General features: G+C 40.3%; 2 protein-coding genes across 2 annotated transcripts; both read right to left on the reverse strand.

Moving 5' to 3' along the window:
- Positions 1-4,620: 4,620 nt before the first annotated feature.
- LOC138871819 (uncharacterized) lies at positions 4,621-5,807 on the reverse strand. The gene is made up of 3 exons (XM_070149725.1): positions 5,571-5,807; positions 5,028-5,256; positions 4,621-4,934 (listed from the first exon to the last, which is right to left on the reverse strand). The coding sequence occupies exons 1-3, from the start codon at positions 5,805-5,807 to the stop codon at positions 4,621-4,623; spliced, it is 780 nt and encodes a 259-aa protein (XP_070005826.1).
- An 11,518-nt stretch (positions 5,808-17,325) lies between these two features.
- Positions 17,326-18,666, reverse strand: LOC138871820 (uncharacterized). Its single transcript, XM_070149726.1, has 3 exons — positions 18,186-18,666; positions 17,828-18,098; positions 17,326-17,731 (listed from the first exon to the last, which is right to left on the reverse strand). Exons 1-3 carry the CDS (start codon positions 18,664-18,666, stop codon positions 17,326-17,328), a joined length of 1,158 nt encoding a protein of 385 aa, XP_070005827.1.
- Between the last annotated feature and the right edge of the window lie 8,686 nt (positions 18,667-27,352).

The following is a 27,352-nucleotide window of genomic DNA, read 5'->3' on the forward strand; positions in this document are numbered from 1 at the left end:
AACTCAGCCATGTTTACTCTGTTTTAACACTTAAATGATCTTTTAAATGATATTTTGGGCTGAGAATCATGTTTTACTATTGCCCGAGTGGCTTGTGAGATTCTGACTGAGTAAGGTCGAGGGCCTATGTTGTGAGGAAACACTGATTTTGACTATGAGGCCGAGGGCCTGAGATATGTACGCCACGAGGTGGCTTGTTGACATGAGGCTGAGGGCCTAGTGATGATGCCACGAGATGACTTGATATTGTGCTTGGGCCAAAAGGGGCCCTTCCAGGAGTCTGCACACCCCCAGTGAGCGCGGGTACCCATTGTGATATGAGATATAGTCCAAGGGGCTGGTATTGTTGACATTGTGCCCGAGGGGCAAATCCTTTATGTGCTTACCTGTCTTATTTATCTGTTATTTACCTGTTTAATTGTTGAATAGGCATTTCTTAAAGTTTAAACTAAACTTATATGATTTTACATATCTTTACTGAATCACTGTTCTTACTTGTTTTACCGCTTCATTATAGCCTATAATGCGCCTTACGTGATTTCATGCTTTCAGTCTTTATTTATGATTATTACTCACTGCGTTGGAGTACTCACTTTATTCCCTACACCCTGTGTGCAAATTCAGGTGCATCTGGTCCCGCTATCGAGTGTTGATCGTTCCAGCTCAGGCGGATCCAAAGATTCTCTAGGTAGCTGCCAGCGTTCGTAGCCCAGAGCTTCTTCCCTTATCTTACTTCTCCCTATTTTAGATTTGTATTGAACTCTGTAGACTTTCTTGTCTTATTCCGAATTTTTAGATGCTCATGACTAGTGACACCCCGGTATCGGGCTGTGTTGGGTTTATCTTCCGTAATTGTACTGTTAGTTGTACACTTTTGGATTAATTATCATGTTTTAGACTTAAATTCGTATTGTTTGAATGCTTAAAACTGAAATGGGAAGTGTTGGCTGGCCTAGTCTTTACGAGAGGCGCCATCACGACCGGGTTCGGGTTTGGGGTCGTGACAACAGCCTTGGACTCTTCCCCTTGAGTCTCAGACCCTTCCTCACCTCATTCGATAATAACCCCTTCATTAGCTATAGATAACATGTTTTCTATTGCTTCTTTCTCTTGTAAATCAATGGACAACACAGGAGTATGAGGAGTGTTACCTATGGACTCAAGATTAGGACCTGTCTTTGTTGAGTCAGCATCCTCAGAATCAGCAGTTTGGTCGACATTTGAGCCTTTGTCCACAGAAAGACTGGATATTTCTTGATTTTCCTCTTCTTCAACTGTACCCTTTTCACCCAGCTTTTACAGCAAGGCAGGAGGAGAACTCGTAGCCACAAACCTTTTAGGGGTCGAGATTGTACGGTCCTATGAGAACCAGAAATCGATTGGGTGGGAGAGAAGACTAAGTGTGGGGGTGACTCCGTCCTAGGGTTTTGGCAAGTAGTGGTATTGAGTGAGGAGTATGACATCAGTGTTTTAACTGGTGAAGACTCAATGGGGGTGTTACTTGGAACACTCGAGGTTTCGTGATTTCTATCCATAGTAAGAAGAAGAGAAAGGATTTGGTAGTTTGAATAGAGAAAGAAGAAGGAAAAGTTTGAAGTTTGATGTGAAGAGTTATGACAGTGATAGACGTATTTAAGATGGATGAGGGACCTGTTAGAAAGGGCGACAGTTTTGGGAGTCGGTTCGATTACCAACGGGTGAGACGTTTGGGTTGAAAAGATGCAAAGAAAAGAAATTGACACACTGATGATGTGGCACTTGTTTTAGTCGTTCAAAATTGTGCATGAGGGAACAGAGAAACTACTAACCTATGTCAAGAGAACCAGGTTCCCTGACTAATCTTGCATCTGTAAGCTTTGCCCTTTTTACCAGCGTACATAGCATCAACTGCTTATTTGCTCTGTAGTCATCATGCGTGTCTACCTGTGACAGTATAGAGATGAGTTAGACTTTGCCAGAAAATACTTTTTAGCTAATTTACCTAGACATTTCTTTCATAGCCAATCATTGAGGGATCAGGTTCTCAATTAGGTTTTATCAGCCCCAGTGCCAGGCGATTTCTTTCAAAATGTTCTCTACTTAAGGCCTTGGTGAATCTATCAGCAATATGATCTTCTGTACTGCAAAAGTTCATGCAAATGAGCCCTTTTTCAACATTGTCTATGAGGAAGTGATGACGCACATCAATGTGTTTGGTTCTCTTATGTTGGACTAGATTTTTGGCCATATTGAATGCACTTGTATTGTCGTACACGAGGGGACACAGTCAGAGACACTCTAAAGTCTTCCAACTGCTACTTGATCCACAGCAATTGAGCACAACAAAAAGCAGATGCTACATATTCCGCTTCTTCAGTTGAGAGTGCCACTGAGTTTTGCTTCCTTATACCCCATGAGATTAGACAAGAACCCAGAAAATGTGCCATTCCAGATGTGCTTTTCCTGTCCTCCAGATATCCTGCATAATTAGCAGCAGCATACCCAACAAGATCAAAGTTGTCCCCTGAGGGATAGTAGAGAACTAGGTCCTGCGTTCCTTTGAGATATCTCAATATTCTCTTGCCAGCCTTCAGATGAGATTCCTTTGGATTATATTGAACCTTGCACAGAGACCCACGCTGAACACAATGTCTGGTCTACTTGTAGTGAGATACCGGAGTGACCCTATGATCCTTCTATACATGGTCTGATTTACAGATGAACCAGATTCATTCATGTCCAGATGAGTAGCTGTGGCAATAGGAGTGTCAATAACTTTTCATGCTTCCATGTCAAACCTTTTCAACAGCTCCTTGATGTACTTTTGCTGACTTATCAATGTTCCCTTTTGATATTGCTTCATTTGAAGTCCTAGGAAGAAATTTTATTCTTCCATCATACTCATCTCGAACTCACTCCCCATGAGTATTGCAAATTCTTCACAAAGAGAGTTAGTTGTGGCTCAAAAAATGATATCATCAACATATATTTGCACATTGAGCAGGTTCCTCCCCCGTTTCTTCAGAAAAAGGGTGTTGTCAATTTTCCCTCTTGTAAATCCATTTTCTAGAAGGAATTTTGACAACCTTTCATACCAAGCCCGAGGAGCCTACTTTAGCCCATATAGTGCCTTGTCCAGTTTGAACACATGCTCAGGATGCTCGTGATTCTCAAATCCAGGTGGTTGCTTGATATAAACTTCTTCTTTTAGAAAGCCATTCAGAAATGAACTTTTGATATCCATTTGGAACAATGTGAATTCCATATGTGATGCAAAGTCAATAAGAAATATGATAGCTTTTGTTCGAGCGACTGGGGCAAAAGTTTTATCATAGTCAATCCCTTCTTCCTGATTGAAGCCTTGAACTACAAGCCTTGCATTGTTTCTTGTTGTGTTTCCAAACTCATCAAGCTTGTTCCTGAATACCCATCTGGTCCGTATACGGTTTGATCTGCAAGTCGAGGAACCAGGTGCCATACCTTGTTCCTCTCAAATTGATGAAGTTCTTCCTGCATGGTTGTGATCCAGTCTACATCTTTCAGTTCTTCATAGATATTTTTGGGCTCTATTTGAGAGAGAAAAGCTGAGAAGGCAAGTGAGTTTCTGGTCTTTGATCTAGTTTGAATTCTTGAATCAAGATGAGTGATGATGTTATCAATGGGGTGTGAACTTTTGTGTTTCCAATTAAACATCTATATTTCGTTGTGAGAAGGTTCGGATACTTTTGCTTGTGAGCCTTGATTGCTTTTTGTCAGCGTGTGGGGCTCCTTGAACAGCATCGACAACTCTATTTTCAGTTTTAGTTATTATAATTGAGGGACTAGGTTCCTCTCCATCAGTTGGAGATATGGCTGCACCATCCTCATTTGATTCCTCAATGTGGCTCATCATATCAGCCTTTCCATTTGCCATGTCAATGATTTCACAAGGGACCAGTGATTGTTCTCCGTCTTGATCATTCTTACCATTCAAATCTTTTCCATGTGGGTCATGAGATTCATTGAAGATCACATGAATGCTTTCCTCAACACATTGAATTTTTTTGTTATATACTTTGTAGGCTTTGTTGTGTGATGAATAGCCTAGAAAGATTCCCTCATCACTTTTGGAATCGAATTTTCCAAGAGTTTCCTTTCCATTGTCGAGGACAAAACATTTACACCCAAAAGTCCTTAGATGTATTAGTTTAGGCTTCCTTCCATTCAGCAGTTCATATGGATTTTTGTTCAAAAGGGACCTGATCATGCACCTGTTCACCAAGTAGCAGACAATATTAACAGCTTCTGCCAAAAAATTCTTTGCAATCCCAATGACAATCAACATTGTCCTTGCCATATTTTCAAGAGTTCTATTCTTCCTCTCCACAACACCATTTTTTTGAGGTGTTCTTGGAGTAGAAAATTTGTGAGTGATACCATTTTCAATACAAAACTCATCAAATTTGGCATTGTCAAACTCTGTCCCATGATCAGACCTGATGCAAGCTACCTTATTACCCATCTTCACTTGGATCTTTTTGACGAAGGCAACAAACACTTCAAAAGTTTCATCCTTGGTTCTAAGAAACAAAGTCCGGGTGAATCTAGAGTAGTTGTCAACTATAAGGAAGATGTACTTCTTTCCTACTCTACTTGGCACCCTCATAGGTCCACATAGATCCATGTGAAGAATATCAAATGGCTTTGAGGTACTGAATTCCTTTTTGGGTTGAATGAGGATCTAACTTGCTTCCCTTTTATACATGCATCACACACTTTGTGATCCTTGAAGCTTGACTTGGGCATACCACGAACCAAGTCCTTCCTGACCAATTTGTTTATCAACGTGAAACTTGCATGACCCAGCCTTTTGTGCCATAATTCAGCATCATCATCAATAATACTTAGACAGCTGAGATCACCACTCTGCAGAGACTCAAAATCAGCAACATAGATATTTTTGTATCTTTTTACCACTAGCACCACATCACCAGTCACTAGATTTATGACTGTACATATTTTTGACACAAATTCCACCTTGTTTCCCTTATCACAAATCTAGGAAAAACTTAGCAAGTTGTACTTCAACCCTTTCACATAGTACACATTTTCGATTGAGTGAGAGAGAGATTTCTCAATCCTTCCAACTCCTAGAATGTATCCTTTCTTGCCATTTTCAAAGGATACACTCCCTCCTTGCAAGGCCTTAAGTGAAAGAAAATCATTTGTACTTCCTGTTATATGCTTTGAGCAGCCACTATCCATGTAGCATTGTAGGTTGCTCCCTTTCACTGTTCCCTACACAAGAAAATCAAGAGTTAGACTTAGGAACCCAAACAAGTTTGAGTCCCTTGTAATGAGGAAATGGGTGAATTAGGGCTCTTTGGGTCCAAGCAAGCATTATACGTTTTTTTATGTGAAGGACCAGGTTCCCTAGCAGTAGTTACTTTTTCAGCAAAGACTTTATTTTTTTGTTGAGATTGGAATCTGGCCTTACAGGTTTCCTTAAAGTGCCCAATATTGCCACATTGAGTGCAAAGCCAATTGTCAAGTACAGTAACGTACTTGCTGTGAGGGTTGTAGGGAGTCTTTTCCCTTTGGAACCCGATTACCTGCTTGTTTCCCCCATTGTTGGTGTACAAGGCAGTGATAGCATCAGATGACCAGGTCCACTTAAGTGATTTTTCAAGATCACTTTTCACTCTTCCTAGTTCTTCCTGAAGTTGTTTATTTTTCTCAAGCTCAGCACACAGACTAGACTTTACTGAATTTAAGTCACTTTCAAGCTTAATGTGTGCCTCACTTGCAACTTCCTTTCCCTTCTGAGAATTTTCAGGCCTACTTTCCATTTCAAGTTCCCCAATTGTTCCTTTAGGTCTATTACCACTACTATAATGGAGTTTTTTTCAATTTAAGTGACAATCGAAACGGAATTTATTTATTTATTCAGAGTCGCCACTTGGGATAATTTATGGTGTCTCAAGTCACCGGTTTAGAATCCCGAATCGAGGAAATATTGACTCTGTTCTATAGTCCGCGAACACATAAATCCGGGTAAGAAATTCGGTTAACCCGAGAGAAGGTGTTAGGCATTCCTGGGTTCTGTGGTTTTAGCACGGTCGCTCAACTATTAATATTGGCCTATTTATTTAATTTTATAACATCTTTAAAACCTATGTGCATCTTATTCCTTCTGAACCGCTTTTAATAAATTAGTGTTACATATTGTGAATCATGTCACGGGAACCGTACCCATGATCTACAACATGTTTATTTTAATTAACAAGATTAAATTGGGGTCGGGTCACATAAATGTGCACCCAGATTTTAGAAATTAAATATTACGACTACGTTACGGGAACCGTACCCGTAGCCATGAAAATTATTCAATTAACGCGCTTAAATCAAACTATAAAAGGTCAAGGCATTTTTTATACTAATTTTTGTATTTATGCGAGGGCCATGGAAAATTCAACTAAATGGCACACCTCGAGTCTAATTTTAAGAGGAACTAATTAATTAAAAGCCAAGGGAATTCAGAATTATTATTCTTTAAAGCTAATGTTCAAACTAAGCTCATTAATCAAAAGGGCTAGTATAGAAGGAGATATGATCCATATCTATTCAGAAGCTTGGGCCTGGAAGCAGACCCAATGGTTTATTGAAAATTTCCATATTGATGTAGAAGGCGACGGTGTTGAGCCCATGCCTGGCAGAGTTATGCGACTGCAAATCTTCTTGTATCACAATAGCCTTAAGGTTAAGGCCCAAAGGAAGCCCAAACCTTACAAAAAAAATACAAGCTGAAGACAGAGGACCCAAGATCGAGCCCATACGAAGCAAGGCTGACATGCATATCTAAGAGAAACACCAAATGAACCAAATCATCAGTACACAGTAGCTTAACATACAAGAGACCTTAAATACTATTAAACCACATTACATTCATACTTTGATTGTCTAAGCTTCAATTTATGTTAAACCAACTGATTTCGTCAAAAACCAAATAAACTCATCACCTAATGCAAATCTCAACTGCAGAACATTAGACCCCTACAACTTAGTGAATTTTCAGGCCACATGTATTTTTAAAAGATTAAAACCACCGCTAATTAATGATGAATTCCATACATGTACTGCAACCAATAGTAGCATGCTTCAAACATTCACACACGACATTACAATACAGCAGTAATCTTTGATTCCATTCAAACACTAAAAATCGAATTTTAAAGCAACAAGGTTAATGATTAAAGATGACTTGAACTCAACATCATCACCAAACTAAATATTATTCACCAAAGTTTAGTCCATACCATGATAGTCCTGACACGCAAGTACTGGAGAAAAAGTTTAACCAAACTAGAATCAAAATAACAAGTCATAATTCGAATACAGTCCGAAAATATTGCATAAGCATGACTGAATACATCAGTGTTCAAGTAATCAAGCTGATCAGATAAGAAAACACATGAGCCATCTTTGAGGAGCACAGACTAATGTTCAGCTAACATTCATCCACTATCTAAATCAATTACAGGACTTCCATTTACACCTCATATGTTAATCAAGTGCCGAAGCATACCTGGAAATCAAACAAAAGCAAACGAGTGAGGATTTCAAACAGTAACAGCAGCTCAGCACATCAACCATAGTAATACTCAATTCTTGTAAACCATTTCGAGCCCAGAATGAATCAAAGATTACTTCAAACTTTGAAACCTAAAGAATTACACAAAAGCTTCAATGTAACAGTATTTTGTGATTGAATTTTTTTGTATTTTTCTCCTGATTCTTCAAACTTTTCGGTGTTTAGTATTTTTTCTGCCGTTTCTAATTTCTAGGGTCTGATCCCTATCTATTTTATGAGAAAGCAATCTTATATAGAGGTCTTTTAGGGCAGCAGAAATGATTTTGCTAATTATCAGCTACCCCCTTCCCCAATTTTCATTAGTTCCCTTAAAACCCCCAATTTAAAACCTGTTTTGTTAAGTTGGTCCCTTCCCCAATTTCCTGGAAACTTCCTTAGGCAGTTACAAAAGATTCCCCTGTCCAATTTCCCTAAACTACCCCTGTAACCCCTACTATTTACTTCAGCAAACCAAATAAGGGTCAGGTCGACCCAAGCAACAAACAAATTCTTTGGGCTTTTATTCAATCTGGGTCAGAAATGAACCCCCAAAACCCAAATCAAATTAGCCAATTGATCCATGACAAAACAGAAGAGAAAAAAAACTTGAATGGTTTCAAACCAAAACCTAACTAAATTACTGATTTTAAAGCTAAACTAACGAGCTAGAATTAACTGAAATATCAAGTCGAAACAAAATTAATTAGACTAACTATAAGACTAAAAAAATCAAAAACTTAAAAGTCATAAATGACAATTAAGCATGGCGAGTAAATAATCTAACCAAAATCAGAGAACAACATTTAAAACTTGAAAAGCAAAACTGAAAAGCCCAAGAAATAAATACGAACACAAAACAAATCTTAAAGGGAAATCCTAGGTTCAGAAGTTAAAACCAATCAACAAATTCATCAAAAGAAACTGAAATAAAGAAAAAATAGGAGAAAGGGGAGGAACAGATGGTAAAAAACGGATAGAAACTTACCAAATCGAACTCGAACCACCACTGGACTCCTTGATTTAACGAAACTGATGTTAATTACATGTTCTTTGTCAAGAACAAATGAAAAGCATCGATTTGCGTTGAATCAAGCTTTAAACTCTAAAGAATTGGAATTCTACGGTCATGCATGCCAACAGATTCAATGGAAATTGATTTTGGGCTTTTAGGGTTTGAACTCAGATTCAATATTTGAGGGGTTTTGGAAAGATTCGAAGGAGATTGGTTGGGGATTGGGAGAGAGGAGGCTGTGAGGATTCTATGGTGTTAATTTAAGGCTGGTTAGGGGTGGCGCCGCCGGCCAGAGATAGTGGAGATTTAGGAGCGGCGCTAGGGTTAGAGGTGATTCTCTGAAGATGAAGATAAGAAGTGAGGGAGATGGGGTAGGGCTTTAGGACAATTTTATATCAAAAGGGCTCAGTTTCGGACCGTCCGATCAATTGAGATCGACGGTCCTGATTGGGACATCGAAACGGGGTCGTTTGGTTAGATAGGGGGCGGACCGGGTAGGGACACGGGTTTGGGATGGTCTTCAAATGGGTTTCAGGGTAAAATGATTTGGGCTGGGGGAAATCAATTGAAAGAGCCCAAAAATCCTCTTCTTTAATTCCTTTTCCTTTTTCTTTTCATTTTCCAATTTTCTTTCCTTTTTTCAAATTAAAATAAATCTAAACTAACTCTTAAAAATTAAATTAACCTACCAAATTATATAAAAAACTCAATATAATATTTAATAATTAATTAAGTCCTAAATTAATAGAAAAAGCTACAAAATTCGAAATTAAAGAGTAAAAATGCAACTTGAACTATTTTTGTGATTTTTTTACATTTTATAAAACAGCTAATTACTAATTAATCTAAAAACATAAAATTAAATCCTAAATGCAAATGCAATGTATTTTTGTATTTTTTCATGAATTAAATAAAATTAAACATGCACAGACAAATGCAAACAGTTAACAAAAATCTACAAACAATCTACGAAATTGCAAATACTGGGAAAAATTTGTTTTTCTTGAATTTATGGGAGTAATTCACATATGGCAAAAATCACGTGCTCACAGCTGCCCCTCTTTGCCCTGAAACACGAAGAGTTTTCGTGCAAAGATAAAGTGAGCGGATACGAGCGATTTTTGCCCATTTGAATACTCCGTGGGAAGCATTTTTGAAATATTTGACCGCGCCCTACTTCCGAGGTTGCCTACATATCCTTGGATATAAAGAAATCAGGTCACTGTAGTTCGAGAAGTTTCGGTAGTTGGGACTACCAAGAAGTTGTAATTTCACTGTTGTTGCTGCTGCTACTGCTTGCTGGACCCCTTATTACACCAAGATAAAATAAAAGAAGCTAGACTAAACTATGATCTATGAATTATAAGAATCCTATCTCTATCTTCGAACTTGATCTTGCAGTTCCTGTTGCTCTGTTGACTCGTACTTTCCAAGTGAAATTCCTTTGTTGCTGACTTGGATTGTAATCTGAGATGGTTTCCCTTTCTTCAGGTGGGCGCCTGATTGTTGAACTTGAACCATCTTCCTTTGACCACTGTTACCTTCCCTTTGTGCTCCTGATTTCCAACATTTGATTCTCTTCCCTTCCTCCGAAACTTGCCTTGTTCTCTAGGTGGCCTCCTGATTGCCGCACTTCCTTTGAACCTTGTTGTTTCCCTTCATTCTCCAGGTGGGCTCCTGATTACCGACACTTGCGCTGCTTTTCCTCAAAACTTGAACTGTTTCCCTTTGTTCTTCAGGTGGGATCCTAATTGCTGAACTTCCTTTGAATATTGATGCTTCCCTTTGTTCTCCAGGTGGGCTCCTGATTACCGACACTTGCGCTGCTTTTCCTCGAAACTTGAACTGTTTCCCTTTGTTCTTCAGGTGGGCTCCTGATTTCTGAATTTCCTTTGCATATTGCTGCTTCGCTCGGTTCTTCAGGTGGTCTCCTAATTGCTGAACTCCTTTGAACCTCGCTGTTTTTCCTTCATTCTTCAGGTGGGCTCCTGATTGCTAAACTCCTTTGAACCTTGCTGCTTCCCTTCGTTCTTTAGGTGGGCTCCTGATTGATAAACTCCTTTGAACCTTGCTTCTTCCCTTTGTTCTTCAGGTGGGCTCCTGATTGTTGTCTTCTTTTGAACCTTGCTATTTTTCCTTCATTCTTCAGGTAGGCTCCTGATTGCTAAACTCCTTTGAAACTTGCTTCTTCCCTTTGTTCTTCAGGTGGGTCTCCTGATTGTTATCTTCTTTTGAAACTTGAATTGATTCCCTTTGTTCTCCAGGTGGACTCCTATTTGTTGAACTCCTTTGAACCTTGTTGCTTTCCCTTGGAATTTGATTTGTTTTCCCTTGCTCTCCGGGTGGGTGCCTGATTTCAACAAAATAGACAAAACAAAGAAAATTTTCTGCCCCAGTTTGGTAGCTGGGCACATCTGTGAGTGTTAATTGAATCATGTTACCAAATATCACTAAGAACTTGAAAGCTAGATCCCATTATCCAGGAGAGTCCTGAAAACTCCTAGTGAAATGACCGTTTTAAAGCTAAATTATATCTTCTAAAGGTATGACTTCTGCTAAATCTTGTTATCTAAGAAAGTCCTAAAACTACATCCCATTTTCCAGGAGGGTCCTGAAAATCAAATCTCATCTTAAAAACAACAACTTTAAGGCTCATACTTCCTTACGGCAGAACTTACGCTAAATCTTGTTATCTAATGGAGGTCTTAAAGCTAAGTACCATTATTCGGGAGGGTCCTGAAAACTTCGAATTGAATCCTATCCTAAGGATGAAAATTTCAAAGCTGACTTATATTTCCTCAAGGTAAAGCTTATGCTAGATCTTGTTGCTCCTGAATATCTTGAATTTTAACTAAGTCTCATTATCCATGAAGGTCTTAAGAATTTACGGTCAAACCTGACTGGTATTTGCTTTTCCCTTACGGAGGATTTCTCTGAAACAAACGAAATTTTCTACCCCTGTTTCAAATCAAAGAAAAATCTTGTCAGTTTAAAAATGTGGTGGTTAGTTTGTGGCATTCTTGCTGAAGATGGATCTTCCCTTATCGTGCTTTGCTTTGACTGGCTGCCTTGAACTGGCCAAGAATTGTTTGACCTTCTGAATGATCCTCAACCGCAGAACCCTGGATGACCCGAGTGCTCTATACCCAAACCGTTGTTTTACATTTCTGACCCTTCTATCTGATCCTCTGCATCTCCCACAAAATTACTAAACCATTCCACCGATGGAACTTTCACTGACACTTTATGTCTCACTTTACATCATACTATCTCTGGCATGTTCTGGCCGCACTGTGCTTTGTGCAATTTTGGAAGTTGGTAGTGAGCTTTGAAATCCTTTCTTATTTTCTTAAACAAAACTAACGTTGGAAATATATTAGAGAAATAAACCCAAAAGAAATGAAATGCAATGACTTCGAGAGTTAGGAATAAAGAAGAAAAACCAAAACTGGATGACTGTTTGAAGGGAAAAAGAAAAGAGACTTATCTAAGCGGAACAGCTGGCACCAATGATCATGACATGCATTTCGGATTAGTCAGCCCAGCCTATTCAATCAATCACCTTTCAGTTGTCATACTTTATGCCCCGTGATCTCTAAAACCCAATTTCTTCACCAAATCACTGACCTTGTTCGGCCTGCGGTGCCTTGAAGGGTTTTCACTAACAAACCTCTCTCATCTGTTCATCTCTCAACTCACTGTTGCCTTATGGTACCCGTGAGGGTTTTCACCAATAAGACTCTCTCATTTTAATTTCTCTCAACTTCCCATCGCCTTATGGTGCCCGTAAGGGTTTTCACCAATAAGACTCTCTCATTTTCATTTTCTTGCTCAGAACGGAGTGTTGCCCCAGATATGAGTCACCTCTACTTGCTCGACTCGGCATCTCTCGAAGACTGGTCGGAAGGTATTTCTTTGGACCATAATGTGGGCTTTTGGATAGGGTTAGAAAGAAAGGATATCAAAAAGGCTCAAAACAATTTGAAAGGGTTCAAAACTACAACTTTTGGAATCAAATTTCTTACAACAACCACAACTTTCTGCCCCAGTTTCTTTGCTTGGGGACTTTTGAATTTTATTTTGATGGGACCGAACCGTGAGGCTACCTATGTATCCTAAAAAGGAATCAGGTCAAACATAGTTCATGTCATAGGAATTATTTTGTTATTATGCTTTTTCTCTTTCTTTTCTTCTCTTCCTTTTTTCTTTCTTCTTTGTTCTCTTTTTTCACTCCTTTTCATTCTTTTCGTTCTCTTTTCTCTTATCTTTTCCTCTCTTTTCCTTTACTTATCTTGTGTGTTCATGTTTCTGAATTTTGTTACTGATTCCAAAAGAGGGGTATGAAAGGAAATAAATGAGGCTCAAAGGGGTAACAAAGGATAAAGTGTTTAGTTAGCAGAACAAAATGCCTTCGTCATTCCAATCTTCAAAACATGCCAAATACAAACAACAATAATTTAAACCAAAGAGATCATACATAATATCTTTTGACCACATCAGAATTGATAGCCATATCTACACATTTGCCATCTATATCTGTTAAATACAAAGCACCGTTGGACAACACTCTCGTTACGATGAACGGTCCCTGCCAATTTGAGGCGAACTTGCCTTTTGCTTCTGCCTGATGTGGAAGGATGCGTTTCAATACTTGCTGACCCACTTCAAATTTTCGGGGACGCACCTTCTTGTTGTATGCTCTTGCCATTCTCTTTTGATACAACTGGCCATGGCATACTGCTGCCAATCTTTTCTCATCAATCAAACTCAATTGCTACAGACTAGTTTTAACCCACTCATCATTATCAATTTCAGCTTTAGCAACGATCCGAAGGGATGAAATTTCAAACTTCGCGGGTATCACTACCTCAGTACCATATACCAATAAATAAGGAGTTGCACCTACTGAAGTGCGAACAGTAGTACGGTAACCCAACAATGCAAAGGGCAACTTTTCATGCCATTGCCTAGGACCCTGCACCATTTTTCGAAGTATCTTCTTTATGTTCTTGTTGGCTGCCTCGACTGCTCCATTTTCCTTGGGGCGGTATGGGGTGGAATTGTGATGCATAATCTTAAACTGTTGACATACCTCTTTCATCAAATGACTATTGAGATTAGCACCATTATCTGTGATGATTACCTTTGGGATCCCGAATCGACAAATGATATTTAAATGAACAAAATCGACCACTACTTTCTTGGTCACATACTTGAAAGTTTTAGCTTCAACCCACTTGGTGAAATAATCAATGGCCACCAGAATGAACCTATGCTCATTGGATGCTGCTGGCTCAATTGGTCCAATGACATTCATGCCCCAAGCAACAAAGGGTCATGGTACAGACATTGTGTGCAATTCGGATGGCGGAGAATGAATCAAATCTCCGTGTACTTGGTATTGATGACACTTGTGCACAAACCTGATACAATCTCGCTCTATGGTGAGCCAATAATAACATGCTCGGAGAATCTTCTTCGCCAGAACATACCCACTCATATGCGGTCCGTAGATTCCGGAATGTACTTTGGTCTTGATAGCCGTGACCTATCTAGTATCTATGCATCTTAACAATCCGAGATCTTGAGTTCTTTTGTACAAAACTCCTCCACTGAAGAAAAATCCACTTGCCAATCGTTGAATTGTTCTCTTTTGATCCCCCATGGCCTACACCAGATATAACCTCATTCTGATGTACTCCCTGATGTCGTGGAACCACGGCTTTCCGTCAAGTTCTTTTTCAAACATGTTACAGTAAGCATGCTGATCGCGGACTTGAATATACAGAGGGTCAACATAAGCTTTGTCCGGATGGTGCAACATTGATGCCAAGGTAGCTAAAGCATCGGCAACCTCATTATGGATCCTTGGAATATGCCTGAACTCTACTGATCGAAACCGTTGACAAACGGTATGAGCTTTAGATCATGTGTTTCCCATTCTCCTTGAATCTGGTGCACCGGAAGGTCCGAGTCTCCTAAGACCAAGACTTCCTGGACACCCATGTCGACAGCTAACCTCAAACCCAAAATACATGCCTCGTACTCAGCCATGTTGTTGGTACAATAGAAATGAAGCTGAGCCGTAATAGGGTAGTGATGCCCTGTTTCAGAAATAAGCACAGCCCTTGTTCCGACTCCTTTCATGTTAGCAGTCCCATCAAAGAAAAGTTTCCAACCTGGTTTTTTAGTCTACTCCAGCTCGTCAATATGCATCACCTCTTCATCGGGAAAATAAGTTCTCAACGGTTTATATTCTTCATCAACCGGGTTCCTGCCAAATGATCAGCCAATGTTTGGGCTTTCATCGTAGTCTGAGTCACATAGATAATGTCAAACTCCATGAGCAAAATCTGCCACTTCGTAAGTCTCCCTGTGGGCATAGGCTTCTGAAAGATATACTTTAACGGATCCAAGCGAGAGATGAGGTAAGTAGTGTAAGATGACAAATAATGCTTCAACTTCTGTGCTACCCAAGTTAGGGCGCAACATGTCATTTCAAGGTGAGTGTACTTAACCTCATAAGACGTGAACTTCTTGCTGAGATAATAGATGGCTTGCTCCTTCCTGTCGGTGATGTCATGCTGACCCAATACACAACCAAATGAATTATCCAAGACCGTCAAATATAGAATCAAAGGTCTTCTGGGTTCTGGCGGGACCAACACAGGTGGGTTTGACAAGTACCCCTTTATCTTATCGAATGCTTCCTGACACTCATCAGTCCACTTGACCGCAACATCCTTCTTTAGCAACCTAAAGATAGGCTCACAAGTTGTCGTGAGTCGAGCAATAAACCTGTTGATGTAGTTTAGCCTCCCTAAAAGACTCATCACTTCGGTCTTGTTCCTTGGCGGTGGTAATTCTTGGATAGCCTTGATCTTTGACGGGTCCAATTCAACACCTCGATGCCTGACTATGAATCCCAAAAATTTTCCAGATGGAACACCAAATGCGCACTTGATGGGGTTAAGCTTAAGATTGTACTTGCGAAGCCTTTGGAAAAATTTCCTCAAATCTCTGATTTGGTCAGACTGCTTCCTGGACTTTATGATCACATCATCCACATAGACCTCGATCTCCTTATGTATCATGTCATGGAATATGGTCGTCATTGCCCTCATGCAAGTTGCCCCAGCATTTTTCAAACCAAAAGGCATGACCCGGTAGCAATATGTCCCCCATGGCGTGATGAATGCCGCCTTTTCCGCATCTTCCTCATCCATTAAGATCTAATGATAGCCCGCATAGCAATCCACAAAAGACCCAATCTCATGTTTGGCACAATTATCAATCAAAATGTGGATATTTGGCAGTGGGAAATTGTCCTTTGGACTTGCCTTGTTGAGATCACGATAATCAACACATACTTTGGTTTTACTATCCTTTTTTGGCACGGGCACAACATTGGCTAACCAAGTGGGATACCGCGTGACTCGAATGACTTTTGCATCAAACTGCTTTGTGACCTCTTCTTTAATCTTCACACTCATGTCAGTTTTGAACTTTCTCAACTTCTGCTTGATGGGAGGGAATGCCGGGTCAGTGGGCAATTTGTGAACCACCAAGTAAGTGCTTAGACCCGGCATGTCATCATATGACCATGCAAAAATATCTTTATATTCAAACAGTGCGTTAATTATCTCTCTCCTGATTTGCAGTTCAAGATGGACACTTATCTTAGTTTCTCTAACATTATCTGGGTCCCCTAAATTGATTGCTTCCATATCATTCAGGCTAGGCTTGGGTTTTTCTTTAAAATGACTTAGTTCTTTACTAATCTCTTCAAAGGCCTCTTCCTCATCATATTCTGATTCATCACCATACTTTATTTCTTGGATTATTATTTCAGAATTAGATTGGCTTTTAAGAATGGGCCGAAGATGCCGAAGATTCCTCATGCATGTCATGTCATTGAAACCAGTATAAAAAGAACTGTACAGGGAAGAAAAGAAAAAAACAAAAATAAAACTATCAGGAATGATGGAAAAGGGAAATTGCATTTCATCGAAAATAAAAGATAACAGGGTTTATACATCCAAACGGACGGAACATAGAATCTGAATTACAACCCTGGAATAATCCAGATAAACTGAAAGAAAATCAAAGCAAACTACCAAAACTCCTTCCGAGTAGGGAGAGGAGTAGCCTCCCAATTGTTAAGCTTTACATTTGGCCCGACAAACTGCACATCCGCTTTGCTAGAACCTTCTCCCACTTCCACCATATTCACATCATCGAACCACCTTTGGAACCTTTCAATTAACTCTTCATCAGTGTCAACTACAGAACTTGGAACTGTTGTCACCGGGCGTTTCCTGGAACCGGACTTGACAAAAGACTTGGAGAGATGCGGGATAGGCTTTGGAAGTGCCCACGCCCTCTGTTTCAACTTTCTATCCCTTTTCACATTTGCCGCTGTAGGTTTGAATCCAAGATCGAACTTACCCAAGTTCTCAGGGAGGGACACTGGTTGTATGATACGCTGCAGAGATGCACCCAGACCTTTACCGGGCACAAAACCATTTTTCAGCATTTCAAAGGCCACCATGACTGATGCGGAGGTTATCTTTGGGGTTGGAACACATTTCCCTTCTGGAACTTTCTCGACCGGCACTATTTCAAACACCTTATAGACCCAGGGCCCTTTTTCATCATTGGCTTCAATGAACGGGACATAGGCATCACTATGAGCACACAAATTATCTTCACCATGCATGACGATCTATTGTCTATCCCATTCGAATTTGACCATCTGGTGCAGAGTGGACAGGATTGCTTTGGCGGCATGAATCCAAGGTCGACCCAATAGCAAATTATAAGAGACGTCTACGTCCAGCAGCTGGAACTCCATGGTGAATTCCACCGGCCCTATTATCAACTCAAGCACTATATCACCAATAGAATCTTTCCCTCCACCGTCAAATCCTCGAACGTAGATACTGCTCTTGTGAATCCTCTCATCATCCACTTTCAACTTATTCAGAGTAGAGAGAGGGCAGATATTTACGCTAGAACCATTGTCAACCAATACCCTGGTAACCACAGAATCTTCATATTTTACCGTATGATAGAGAGCTTTGTTGTGTTCAGTACCTTCCATAGGAAACTCATCATCAGAGAAGGTGACCCTGTTCACCTCAAATATCTTGTTGGCGATCTTTTCCAGATGGTTTACTGAAATTTTGTCGGAAACATGAGCCTCGTTCAGAATTTTCATCAAGGACCGATGATGCTCGTCTGAGTGGATTAATAATGACAATAGTGAAATCTGAGCAGGCATTTTTCTCAACTGCTCCATGATGGAATAATCTTGTACCTTCATTTTTCTCAGAAACTCCTCCACCTCTTCTTCAGTCACTGCTTTCTTCACTAAAACTGGGTTATCTCTGGATGTTTTAGCTTTCTTTAACTCTTCTGAAACAAAGCATCTCCCCAAACGAGTTAATCCATGGGTCTCATTGACTTCTTCTTTCACTTCCTTTCCCTTGTAGGTCACTATCACCCGTTAATAGTTCCACAGGATAGCCTTGCTATTGACTATTGGCAACTGGGTTACAGGCTTGATGATGACAGGATTCGTACGGGCACCCTCTACAATTATGATAGGCTTGTTTGCCACTCCTGACACAACCACTTTTGACTTTTCTTGTTTTGCTGCAACATCACTTGGGGATCCTTTCTTGACTACCGCAGATGGCTCACTGTTTGCCCCACTCAACTTGTTCACTGATCCTTCAATCACGGGTTTTTTGACTGGCTTGACCTTACTGGACCGAATCATTATTACGATATGCGAAGGCTTCTTGAGCTCCCCTCCCTTATGTACTATCTCGATCATGTTTGTTTCCTGATGGGTTGGCACCGGGTTCTGGTTGATGTTGGGTGCCTCTGGGGTTTGGACTTTAATCCGATTTATGTTAATAAGCTCCTGGATAGCATTTTTCAAGTGCCAGCACTTCTCCATATCATGCCCCGGAGTACCAGAATAATATTCACAGCTTATAGAGTAATCAAGATTCTTTGGAGGAGGGTTTGGCAATTCCGACTCAATTGGCCTCACCATATCCCATTGCCTCAGTCTGTGGAACAAACTAGTATAGGACTCCCTCAACGGGGTGAAGGTTTTCTTCCGTTGCAACCTCTCATTTTTAAATGCTTGATTAAGGCAAAAACTCGGGCCGGCAGGGTTTCGGTAGGCTCGTGGGGGTGGGTAAGCATTTTGTGGAGCTGGGTAGGTGTTTTGTGGGGCTGGCGCACGCCATTGTGCGTGGGCAAGAGGTTGAGTGTATGTTTGGGTGTGGTGGACAGAAAAATGAGTGTTTGATGACGGGAAGTAATGCTAGAGTGGATTATACGGGGTTTGAGTGTAGGTTTGGTGGTGGGGTCGAGGCTGAGTATAATAGTGTGATGGGCCCCTGGGTCCAAACCATGATCCTGAATTAATTGTTGCTACATCTTCTTTCTTCTTCTTTCCGATTACTCCCCCAGTACCGTTCTGAATGGCTTGGGTAGTTGCCTTAATAGCTGAGTAACTCATTATTTTGTTTGATTTAAGCCTTTCTTCCACCATGCCACCCATTTTCACTACCTCGTTGAAGGACTTGCCTATGGCCGATACCAGATGGCCGTAGTAAGTGGGCTATAGGGCCTGCAGAAAATAATCCGCCATTTCGCTCTCTTTTATCGGAAGGTCAACTCTTGCCGCTTGTTCTCTCCAACAAAAAACGTACTCCCTGAAACTTTCACTAGGCTTCTTCTCAATTTTAGTCAAAGACAAATGATCTAGAACAATCTCGAGGTTGTATTGGAAATGACAAGCGAATGCTTGGGCCAAATCATCTTATGTATACCATCTGCTATGATCCTGAAGAGTGTACCACTCCAATGCCACGCCGCTCAGAATCAGGCTAAAGTATGCCATCAACAGCTCTTCTTTCCCACCGACTCCTCTCATTTTACTGCAGAATCCCCTCAAATGGGCCACCTGGTCTCCTTGCCCGTCATATAGATCGAATTTGGGCATCTTGAATCCCATTGGCAGTTGAACATCGGGAAATAGACACTGATTTTTGTAGGCCACGCTCACTTGGCCTCCCAATACCTGCATGTTTCTGAATGACTGTTCCAGGCTTTTAACCTTCCTGAACATCTCCTCCTATTTTGGATTTTTAGGTGGTTTCTCAGTCTCAACGGGGATGTCGAAATGAGGAGTGTAGGAGTAAGGTTCTGGGGCCTTGAAAGTAGGCTCCGGGGGATAGTATTGGTTATTTTGGGTCTGGGATAAAGGCTCACTGGAGGATCGGTGGAGTGTAGCGGGTGGGGGTGCCACGAAAACAGGGGTGGTTGGTAGAGGAGGGTATGGAACTGGTTTGGGTGGTGGAGCTTGTGGTGTTTGGGAAGTGGTGCCTTAGTAGTGGTGGTAAATGGGAAAGCCTGGAGATGAATCAATAGTGGGAGGTTCCTGGGATTGAGCCAACGGTGGGACAAAAATAGGGTTAGAGGGGTAGGATGGTGGTAGATGCCCTTTTACCCATGCCTGGTACATCTTAGTCATCTGTTGTTTCAGCTTATACAATTCCTCTTTCAGATTAACATCAGACTCTTCCCCCTCTCTTGACGGATCAATAACACTTGCATCCAGCTCTTGGTTAGCCATGATCAACTTGTTTTTGGACCTAGTGTTGTACAGGTGAGTTGCCAGAATGCCAAACAAACTAACCACCTGCCTGGACTGATTTCAACAGCAAACTTGTTAGCGATTAGAGCTTAACAGATAATCATCCCAGCTTTTTCTAATTTCCATTTTGCAACTTCTCTCTTTTTCACTCCTGCCTTTCTTTGTTTGATTTCTCGTTGTTCTTTATTCTCTCATTTTTCTCTCTTGTTTTGCCATTGTTTCCTTCCCACAGTTTCTTATTTTCTCTCTCTCCTTTTTTTTTCTTTTTTTTTGTTATGATCGAATCCTATGGGGATTGCCTACGTATCATGACGCCGTATGAGTCAGACCAAGCGTAGTTCTAGGGGATAAGTGTAAAAATAAATAATTAAAAAACATTTTGGGGTTTTCAAATTTTCCATAACAAACTCGAAAACAGACTAATAGACTCCAACAAAGAAAGTGAAAATACAGACTCAAATGAAAATCATGAGTACATCAATGCTTCAACTGCTCTAGGGGCCCACGGGACATCAGTTGGTCTCGCCACGGGCCTATGCGCCAGATCCCCTTGGAGACGATAGATATCCTCCATTATCTGGCAGACAAAGATCATTACAGTGGCGAAGAACATGGATCTGGTCATGTCCTCAGACTCACTGCATTTCATCGTGATGTAGTCGGTGATCCTTCTGACCCTTTCCCTTATGATGCCCTTTTCTTGCAACAAACGCACAATCTGCTGGGATCTAGCCTCTAAGATATGGGTGGCGGTATGATTCTGCTCTTGCAAGTGCTGTAGGTCTCCCTCTAACCGCGCCATCAAAACGTAGCAATGTTCTCTTTCTACTTTGAAATCTTTTGCCTGCTTGGTCATTTCATTCTCAAGGATGGTGATCTTTTTCTTCAACCCCACGATTCCATTATCATATTTCTCTTTTAACTGTTTGACCAAGCGTGATTGTTCCTCTGCATTTTTGGCCAATTTTGTTCGAGCTCTTGCCAGTTCGCCTTCGGCCTTGTTAAGATCAAAACCATATTCACCCACTTTCTGTCTAAGGTTACCTATAAACTTTTCATCTTTTGCACTTCTAGCGAGGTTTTCGACTGCAATTTTCATTTCCTAAATTTGGGATCAAAAGGCGTCATTTTCTTTGGCTAGCTTTTTCTTTTCGCCCTCATCCGCGGCGGCTTGCAAACCATTCTCAAACTGAAGATCCCTGACTTGTTTTTCCAATTTGCCTATTATGGTCCTGTACTCATTCTCCTTGGCCAACCAAGCCCACTATTCTTGCGACGTCTCAACAAATTCCTGGATGTGAGGCTTTTTGGTTGGTCTTTCAGGTTCGGCCCTTGCGGTGTTCTTCTTCCTATACCAGGCAAGATAGGCGGGTGAGACCTCGCCTCTAGATAGGTCACGCACTCGAGTGTTTGCTGTCAAATACTGGCACTCGTTCCAAATATGACGAATTGTTTCTTCATGAAATTGGCTGTCGGAGTTGACTTCGACCACATAAACACTAAGATCTTCATCTGGGTGCATCACCTGGCATCTTCCCAACTGTCTCATTACCCAGTATGGAGCGTAAGGCTGAATGCCTCGAAGACCTATTAGGAGGAGGTAAGGATCGGTGGCAGGCATATACATAATTTCTTCAACAAGAAGCCAACCCAGTGTCCACTCTATTTGCCCCGTAGTGATGGAGCGAAGGCGGGATACCCAATCTCCAAACCCTTCTGGCAGCTTGAACCCTAAAATCCTTGTGTCAAACTCTTCAATGCAGATTTTTTCCATGGACCCATAACCCATATATTGAGGGCGGTGACACAGATGCTCGTCATCCACATTTGTAATAGCAAATTGCATCCCTCGAAGAAGTCTGCCCCAGCTTTACAAGCTGTGAGAGCTCGTTATATCTCAGACACTATCATAGGGGCGAGGGTGCTCTTGGCGTTGGTAATCAAGACATGGACGACTCTAGCTACCCGCAGATTGATATTCCCATCATTCCGGGGAAACACCACGAGGCCTAAGAAAGCTACCATGAAAGCGAAATGTCTATGCTCATCCCATTTTGCTCGGTTCCATTTGCTACAAACACCACTCTCTGTGTTGTCAAATCCTCCTACATGCACGTACCTCTGGTATATGAAGCGTAGAGTGGAAAAACTGACCGTCAAATCTACGTACTGGACCCCCCTGCTTATATTTAGCAAATCCAGGAACTTGTGAGAGGTAACGGTTCTTGGAACAACCAGATACTTATGCCTTAGACCTTCATTATTTCCCATATAACCCACTATCTCTTCCAAGGTGGGTGTGAGTTCAAAATCTAAGAAGTGTAGGACGTTGTGAGCTGGGTCCCAAAATATTACCAGTGCCCTTATTATGTCTCCTCTAGGCCTGATCTTCATCAATCCGGTGAGCCCTCCCAAATAAAGGTTGACCACATCTCGTCCTTCTTTACCCAAATCTTCCCACCACATGAGTAGATCCAACGGAATCTTGGACATGACCTTCATTGGTAATTTTTGACTCGTGCTCATTCTACACATTTAGATTAGGGTGATTGGTTTACACATAAAGTGAATCTCATTTGAAAAACTGATAAAAGGGGTTATTTTTGCAAAAATCAAGAAGTCAGGGCTACTTTTCTGAATACGGCCCTTCAACACTTTGAAATGGAAGTTTTTAGGGTTGTGCTCGCTAAGTGGCCAAAATTTGACAAAACACAATAAGCGGCTATTCTTGCAAAAACAGCCCTCCGGCATCCTGATGGGACATTCGGCTATTTAGACAAGAACGACATTACCCACTTTATTTACAACAAAATGACGACGCTTCACATTTTTTTTTCAAAATTTTTCAAAAAACGGGGCTGGACCCGATAAGGGTTGCCTACGTATCCCACAGCAGGTGAGAATCAAACTCGCGTAGTTCGGCTAGTTTTGACATGAAAAGGGAAGAAAATCATTTTGGACTAATTCTTCTCTTTTGAAGAAACTTTTTTTTTTCAAGGAATCCTTTTTCTTCTCTTTTTTTTCAAAAATTCGGCAGAGTTTCGGGACATTTTGGGCATCATTTTTGGGAAACGGGTGAAATCCTCTCTCATACCTCAACTCGGTTTTTCTTTTGGTTTTCCTCACTCAATCTAGAAGCCGGTCAACATGCAATTTGAAACAAATTAAATGCACAGGTATCACATAATATGCATCAGGTTGGTCTTTTGTTTTCGGGTACACCTGTCCTAGACGGACTCAAACCCTGTGTTGAGTCCCTAAAGTTAAATGCACATGATACAAACAAGTGTTCCTACTAGGGATCCGGCATGAGGTTGAGTTATTCTAAGTTTACAACCTGGGTGTATTGTTCTAGACCTGGCTTACCCGAGCGAATTGATCCATGACAAAACAGAAGAGAAAAAAAAACTTGAATGGTTTCAAACCAAAACCTAACTAAATTACTGATTTTAAAGCTAAACTAACGAGCTAGAATTAACTGAAATATCAAGTCGAAACAAAACTAATTAGACCAACTATAAGACTAAAAACAATCAGAAACTTTAAAGTCATAAATGACAATTAAGCATGGCTAGTAAATAATCTAACCAACATCAGAGAACAACATTTAAAACTTGAAAAGCAAAACTGAAAAGCCCAAGAAACAAATACGGACACAAAATTAATCTTAAAGGGAAATCCTAGGTTCAGAAGTTAAAACCAATCAACAAATTCATCAAAAGAAACTGAAATAAAGAAAAAATAGGAGAAAGGGAGACGAACAGATGGTAAAAAAGGGATAGAAATGATGAAGAAACTTACCAAATCGAACTCGAACCACCACTGGACACCTCGATTTAACGAAACTGATGCTAATCACTTGTTCTTTGTCAAGAACAAGAATAGCATCGATTTATGTTGAATCAAGCTTTAAACTAAAAAGAATTGGAATCCTACGGTCATGCATGCCAACAGATTCAATGGAAATTGATTTTAGGCTTTTAGGGTTTGAACTCAGATTCAATATTTGAGGGGTTTTGGAAAGATTCGAAGGAGATTGGTTGGAGATTGGGAGAGGGGAGGCTGTAAGGATTCTATGGTGTTAATTTGGGGCTGGTTAGGGGTGGCGCCGCCGGCCAGAGATGGTGGAGATTTAGGGGCGGCGCTAGGGTTAGATGTGATTCTCTAAAGACGAAGATAAGAAGTGAGGGAGATGGTGGGTAGGGCTTTAGGACAGTTTTATATAAAAAGGGCTCAGTTCCGGACCGTTCGATCAAGTGAGATCGACGGTCCTGATTGGGGACATCGAAACGGGGTCGTTTGGTTAGATAAGGGGGCAGACCGGGTAAAGGGACACGGGTTTGGGCCGGTTTCCAAACGGGTTTCAAGGTAAAATGATTTGGGCTGGGGGAAATCAATTTGAAGGGCCCAAAAATCCTCTTCTTTAATTTCTTTTCATTTTCCAATTTTTTTCTTTTTTTCAAATTAAAATATCTAAACTAACTCTTAAAAATTAAATTAACCTACCAAATTATATAAAAAAACTCAACATAATATTTAATAATTAATTAAGTCCTAAATTAAAAGAAAAAGCTACAAATTCGAAATTAAAGAGTAAAAATGCAACTTGAACTATTTTTGTGATTTTTTCACATTTTATAAAACAGCTAATTACTAATTAATCTAAAAACATAAAATTAAATCCTAGATGCAAATACAATGTATTTTTGTATTTTTTTCATGAATTAGATAAAATTAAACATGCACAGACAAATGCAACAGTTAACAAAATGCTACAAACAATCTACGAAATTTCAAATACTGGGAAAAATTTATTTTTCTTGAATTTATGGGAGTAATTCACATAGGGCAAAAATCACATGCTCACAATAGGTCATCTCTCTCATGCTCAATCTTAGCAACTCTCTCAGTTAAGACTTCTTTTTCTTTTCTTACACACTCAATGATCTCTTTTAGGTCCACCAAAACAACCATTAGATCATCTCTTTCATGTTCTATATTTGCAACTTTTTCATCTAAGGCATCCTTCTCTTTCTTCAGGTTCTCAATTGTTTCCTTTAAATCAACCATAACGACTACTAGGTCATCTCTAGACTGTTCTGCTTCTCCTAATTCCACAGTTAAAGCATCATTATCATTATAAGACTGTGATAAGCATCAATTAACACATTCGCCAAAGACATGAGTTTTTTAGGAGAATAAGATTTTAGATTTCTCTGAACATCTAGAAAATTTACATCATCATCGTCGCCATCTTCATCATCATCAAACTGAGGCATCAAGGCAAAGATTGAGTCATACTCAGTTGCTTCAGTTTCTACTGCCATCATTGAACTATCACCATGATCATTTTCCTCTTCAGATTTGCTAGAGGAGTCTCCCCATGTAGCAAGAGCTTGCTTCACAACACTGTTGGCGATATTCTTTCTTTTGAAGCGTTTATCAGGAACCGGGTTCCTCTTGTCTGCTTTGTCAAAGTTATTTTTATACTGATCTTGCTTTAGGAGAGGGCAGTCCTTGATGAAGTGTCCTAGCTTGACACATTTATGATAGAGGTCATAATATTTTTGCTTGCAAGAACTACCCCTTTTTGGAATGTCTCCATTCCTGGGAACCATTTTCTGGAATCTTCTTGTCAAGTAAGCCATATCACCATCCTCACCACTTGAATCATTGTTGTCTGTCTTGAGGACCAGGTTCTTCTCACTTTTGGGCTCTCTTTCATTGTCCTTCTTCTTCTTCATTTTATATGTCTTCAGATTACCGACAAGCTCATCAATGGTTAGCTCCTGCAAGTCCTTCGCCTCTGTAATAACGTTCACTTTGCTTTCCCAGGAGCTGAGCAGGACACTGAGTATTTTTCTGACAAGTTTGTTTCTTGAAATGATTTCTCCAAGAGAGTGAAGCTCATTTATGAATGATGATAGAGGTGAAACGAGTGTGCATGTCTTGGATGGATTCATTATCTTTCATCCTGAAAAGCTCGTATTCAGTTGTAAGCATGTCAATCTTTGATTGCTTGACCTGTGTTGTTCCTTCATGAGTTGTCTGAAGGGCTTCCCAAATTTCTTTTGCTGATTGGTAAGCCGATATCCTGTTATATTCATCAGGACCAATGCCACACACAAGAATTTTCTTTGCACGAAAATTCTTTTCTATGGCCTTTCGATCAGCGTCATTGAATTCCTTCCTCGTCTTAGGAATGGCTACAGCTGGGTCGCCAACAGTCTTTGTAGGAACAAAGGGTCCATCACAGATGATATCCTATAGCTCGAAATCTTCAGCCATGATGAAGTCGTGCATCCTAGTCTTCCACAATCCATAATGTTGGTCATTGAACCTTGGTGATCTGTAAGTAGACTGGCCTTCTTCGAAGTTTGGCGGAGCAGCCATGAGGATCCTTTCTAGGTGTTAACCTGACAGAAAGAACCTTCTTTGATACCAATTGATAGAATTTAAAGGTCCACCAAACTGTATAGAGAACCGAGATCTATATTAGTTTTCACAGAACGCACGCACACTACAGTAAGTAAGTGAATACAGAGAAATTTTACGTGAAAAATTCCCAGCTTAACGGGATTAAAAATCACGACTTGCCCTTGTAAGATTTCAACTTCACTACTGATCAACTTTGGATTACCTCACTAACTTGTAAAACTCTATTACAAGCCACTTTATAATAACTCTATTACAAAGATTTTACAACTCGACTCTAGTCAAGACACAAACACAAGGGTTTATGATTCAGAGGGTTTCCTACACAATGCTTCTAAGTAAGCTAAGTAGGAATTACAAGTAAGAGCTTTTACAAAGTTACAATTCAACTAAGGACATACAATAACTTGATATGGGGAACTGGTCTGTAGCAGTATTGTTCTTTATTCTTGATGCACTTGAGAATCGTTTGCTGGATGATCAATCACAATGAGTGTGCTTGAGTAAATTCTCTAAGTGTTCAAGTGATTTATTTTTACCTTCCTTGATGTTAATAATACATTTGTGACATCACTTAGAATGATGTAAGCAAGTTAGGTAAAAGGCATTCCCTATAAAGTTGATTGTTGCACTATTT

This window comes from Nicotiana sylvestris, chromosome 6, assembly GCF_000393655.2.
Source record: "Nicotiana sylvestris chromosome 6, ASM39365v2, whole genome shotgun sequence".
In the NCBI taxonomy this organism is placed as follows: Eukaryota; Viridiplantae; Streptophyta; class Magnoliopsida; order Solanales; family Solanaceae; genus Nicotiana; species Nicotiana sylvestris.

Excerpts from the sequence above, each read along its gene's own strand:
- LOC138871819 (XM_070149725.1), bottom strand. The coding sequence starts at position 5,807 with ATGGAAAGTAGGCCTGAAAATTCTCAGAAGGGAAAGGAAGTTGCAAGT. Across the intron at positions 5,257-5,570 it reads ACAATGGGGGAAACAAGCAG|GGAACAGTGAAAGGGAGCAA; the intron begins GTAATCGGGTTC and ends TTTCTTGTGTAG. Across the intron at positions 4,935-5,027 it reads GTTGAAGTACAACTTGCTAA|TGGTAAAAAGATACAAAAAT; the intron begins GTTTTTCCTAGA and ends ATGTGGTGCTAG.
- LOC138871820 (XM_070149726.1), bottom strand. The coding sequence starts at position 18,666 with ATGGTGAGGCCAATTGAGTCGGAATTGCCAAACCCTCCTCCAAAGAAT. Across the intron at positions 18,099-18,185 it reads CATAATTGTAGAGGGTGCCC|TGACCTACAAGGGAAAGGAA; the intron begins GTACGAATCCTG and ends AACGGGTGATAG. Across the intron at positions 17,732-17,827 it reads CACTCAGACGAGCATCATCG|GGTCACCTTCTCTGATGATG; the intron begins GTCCTTGATGAA and ends TGAGGTGAACAG.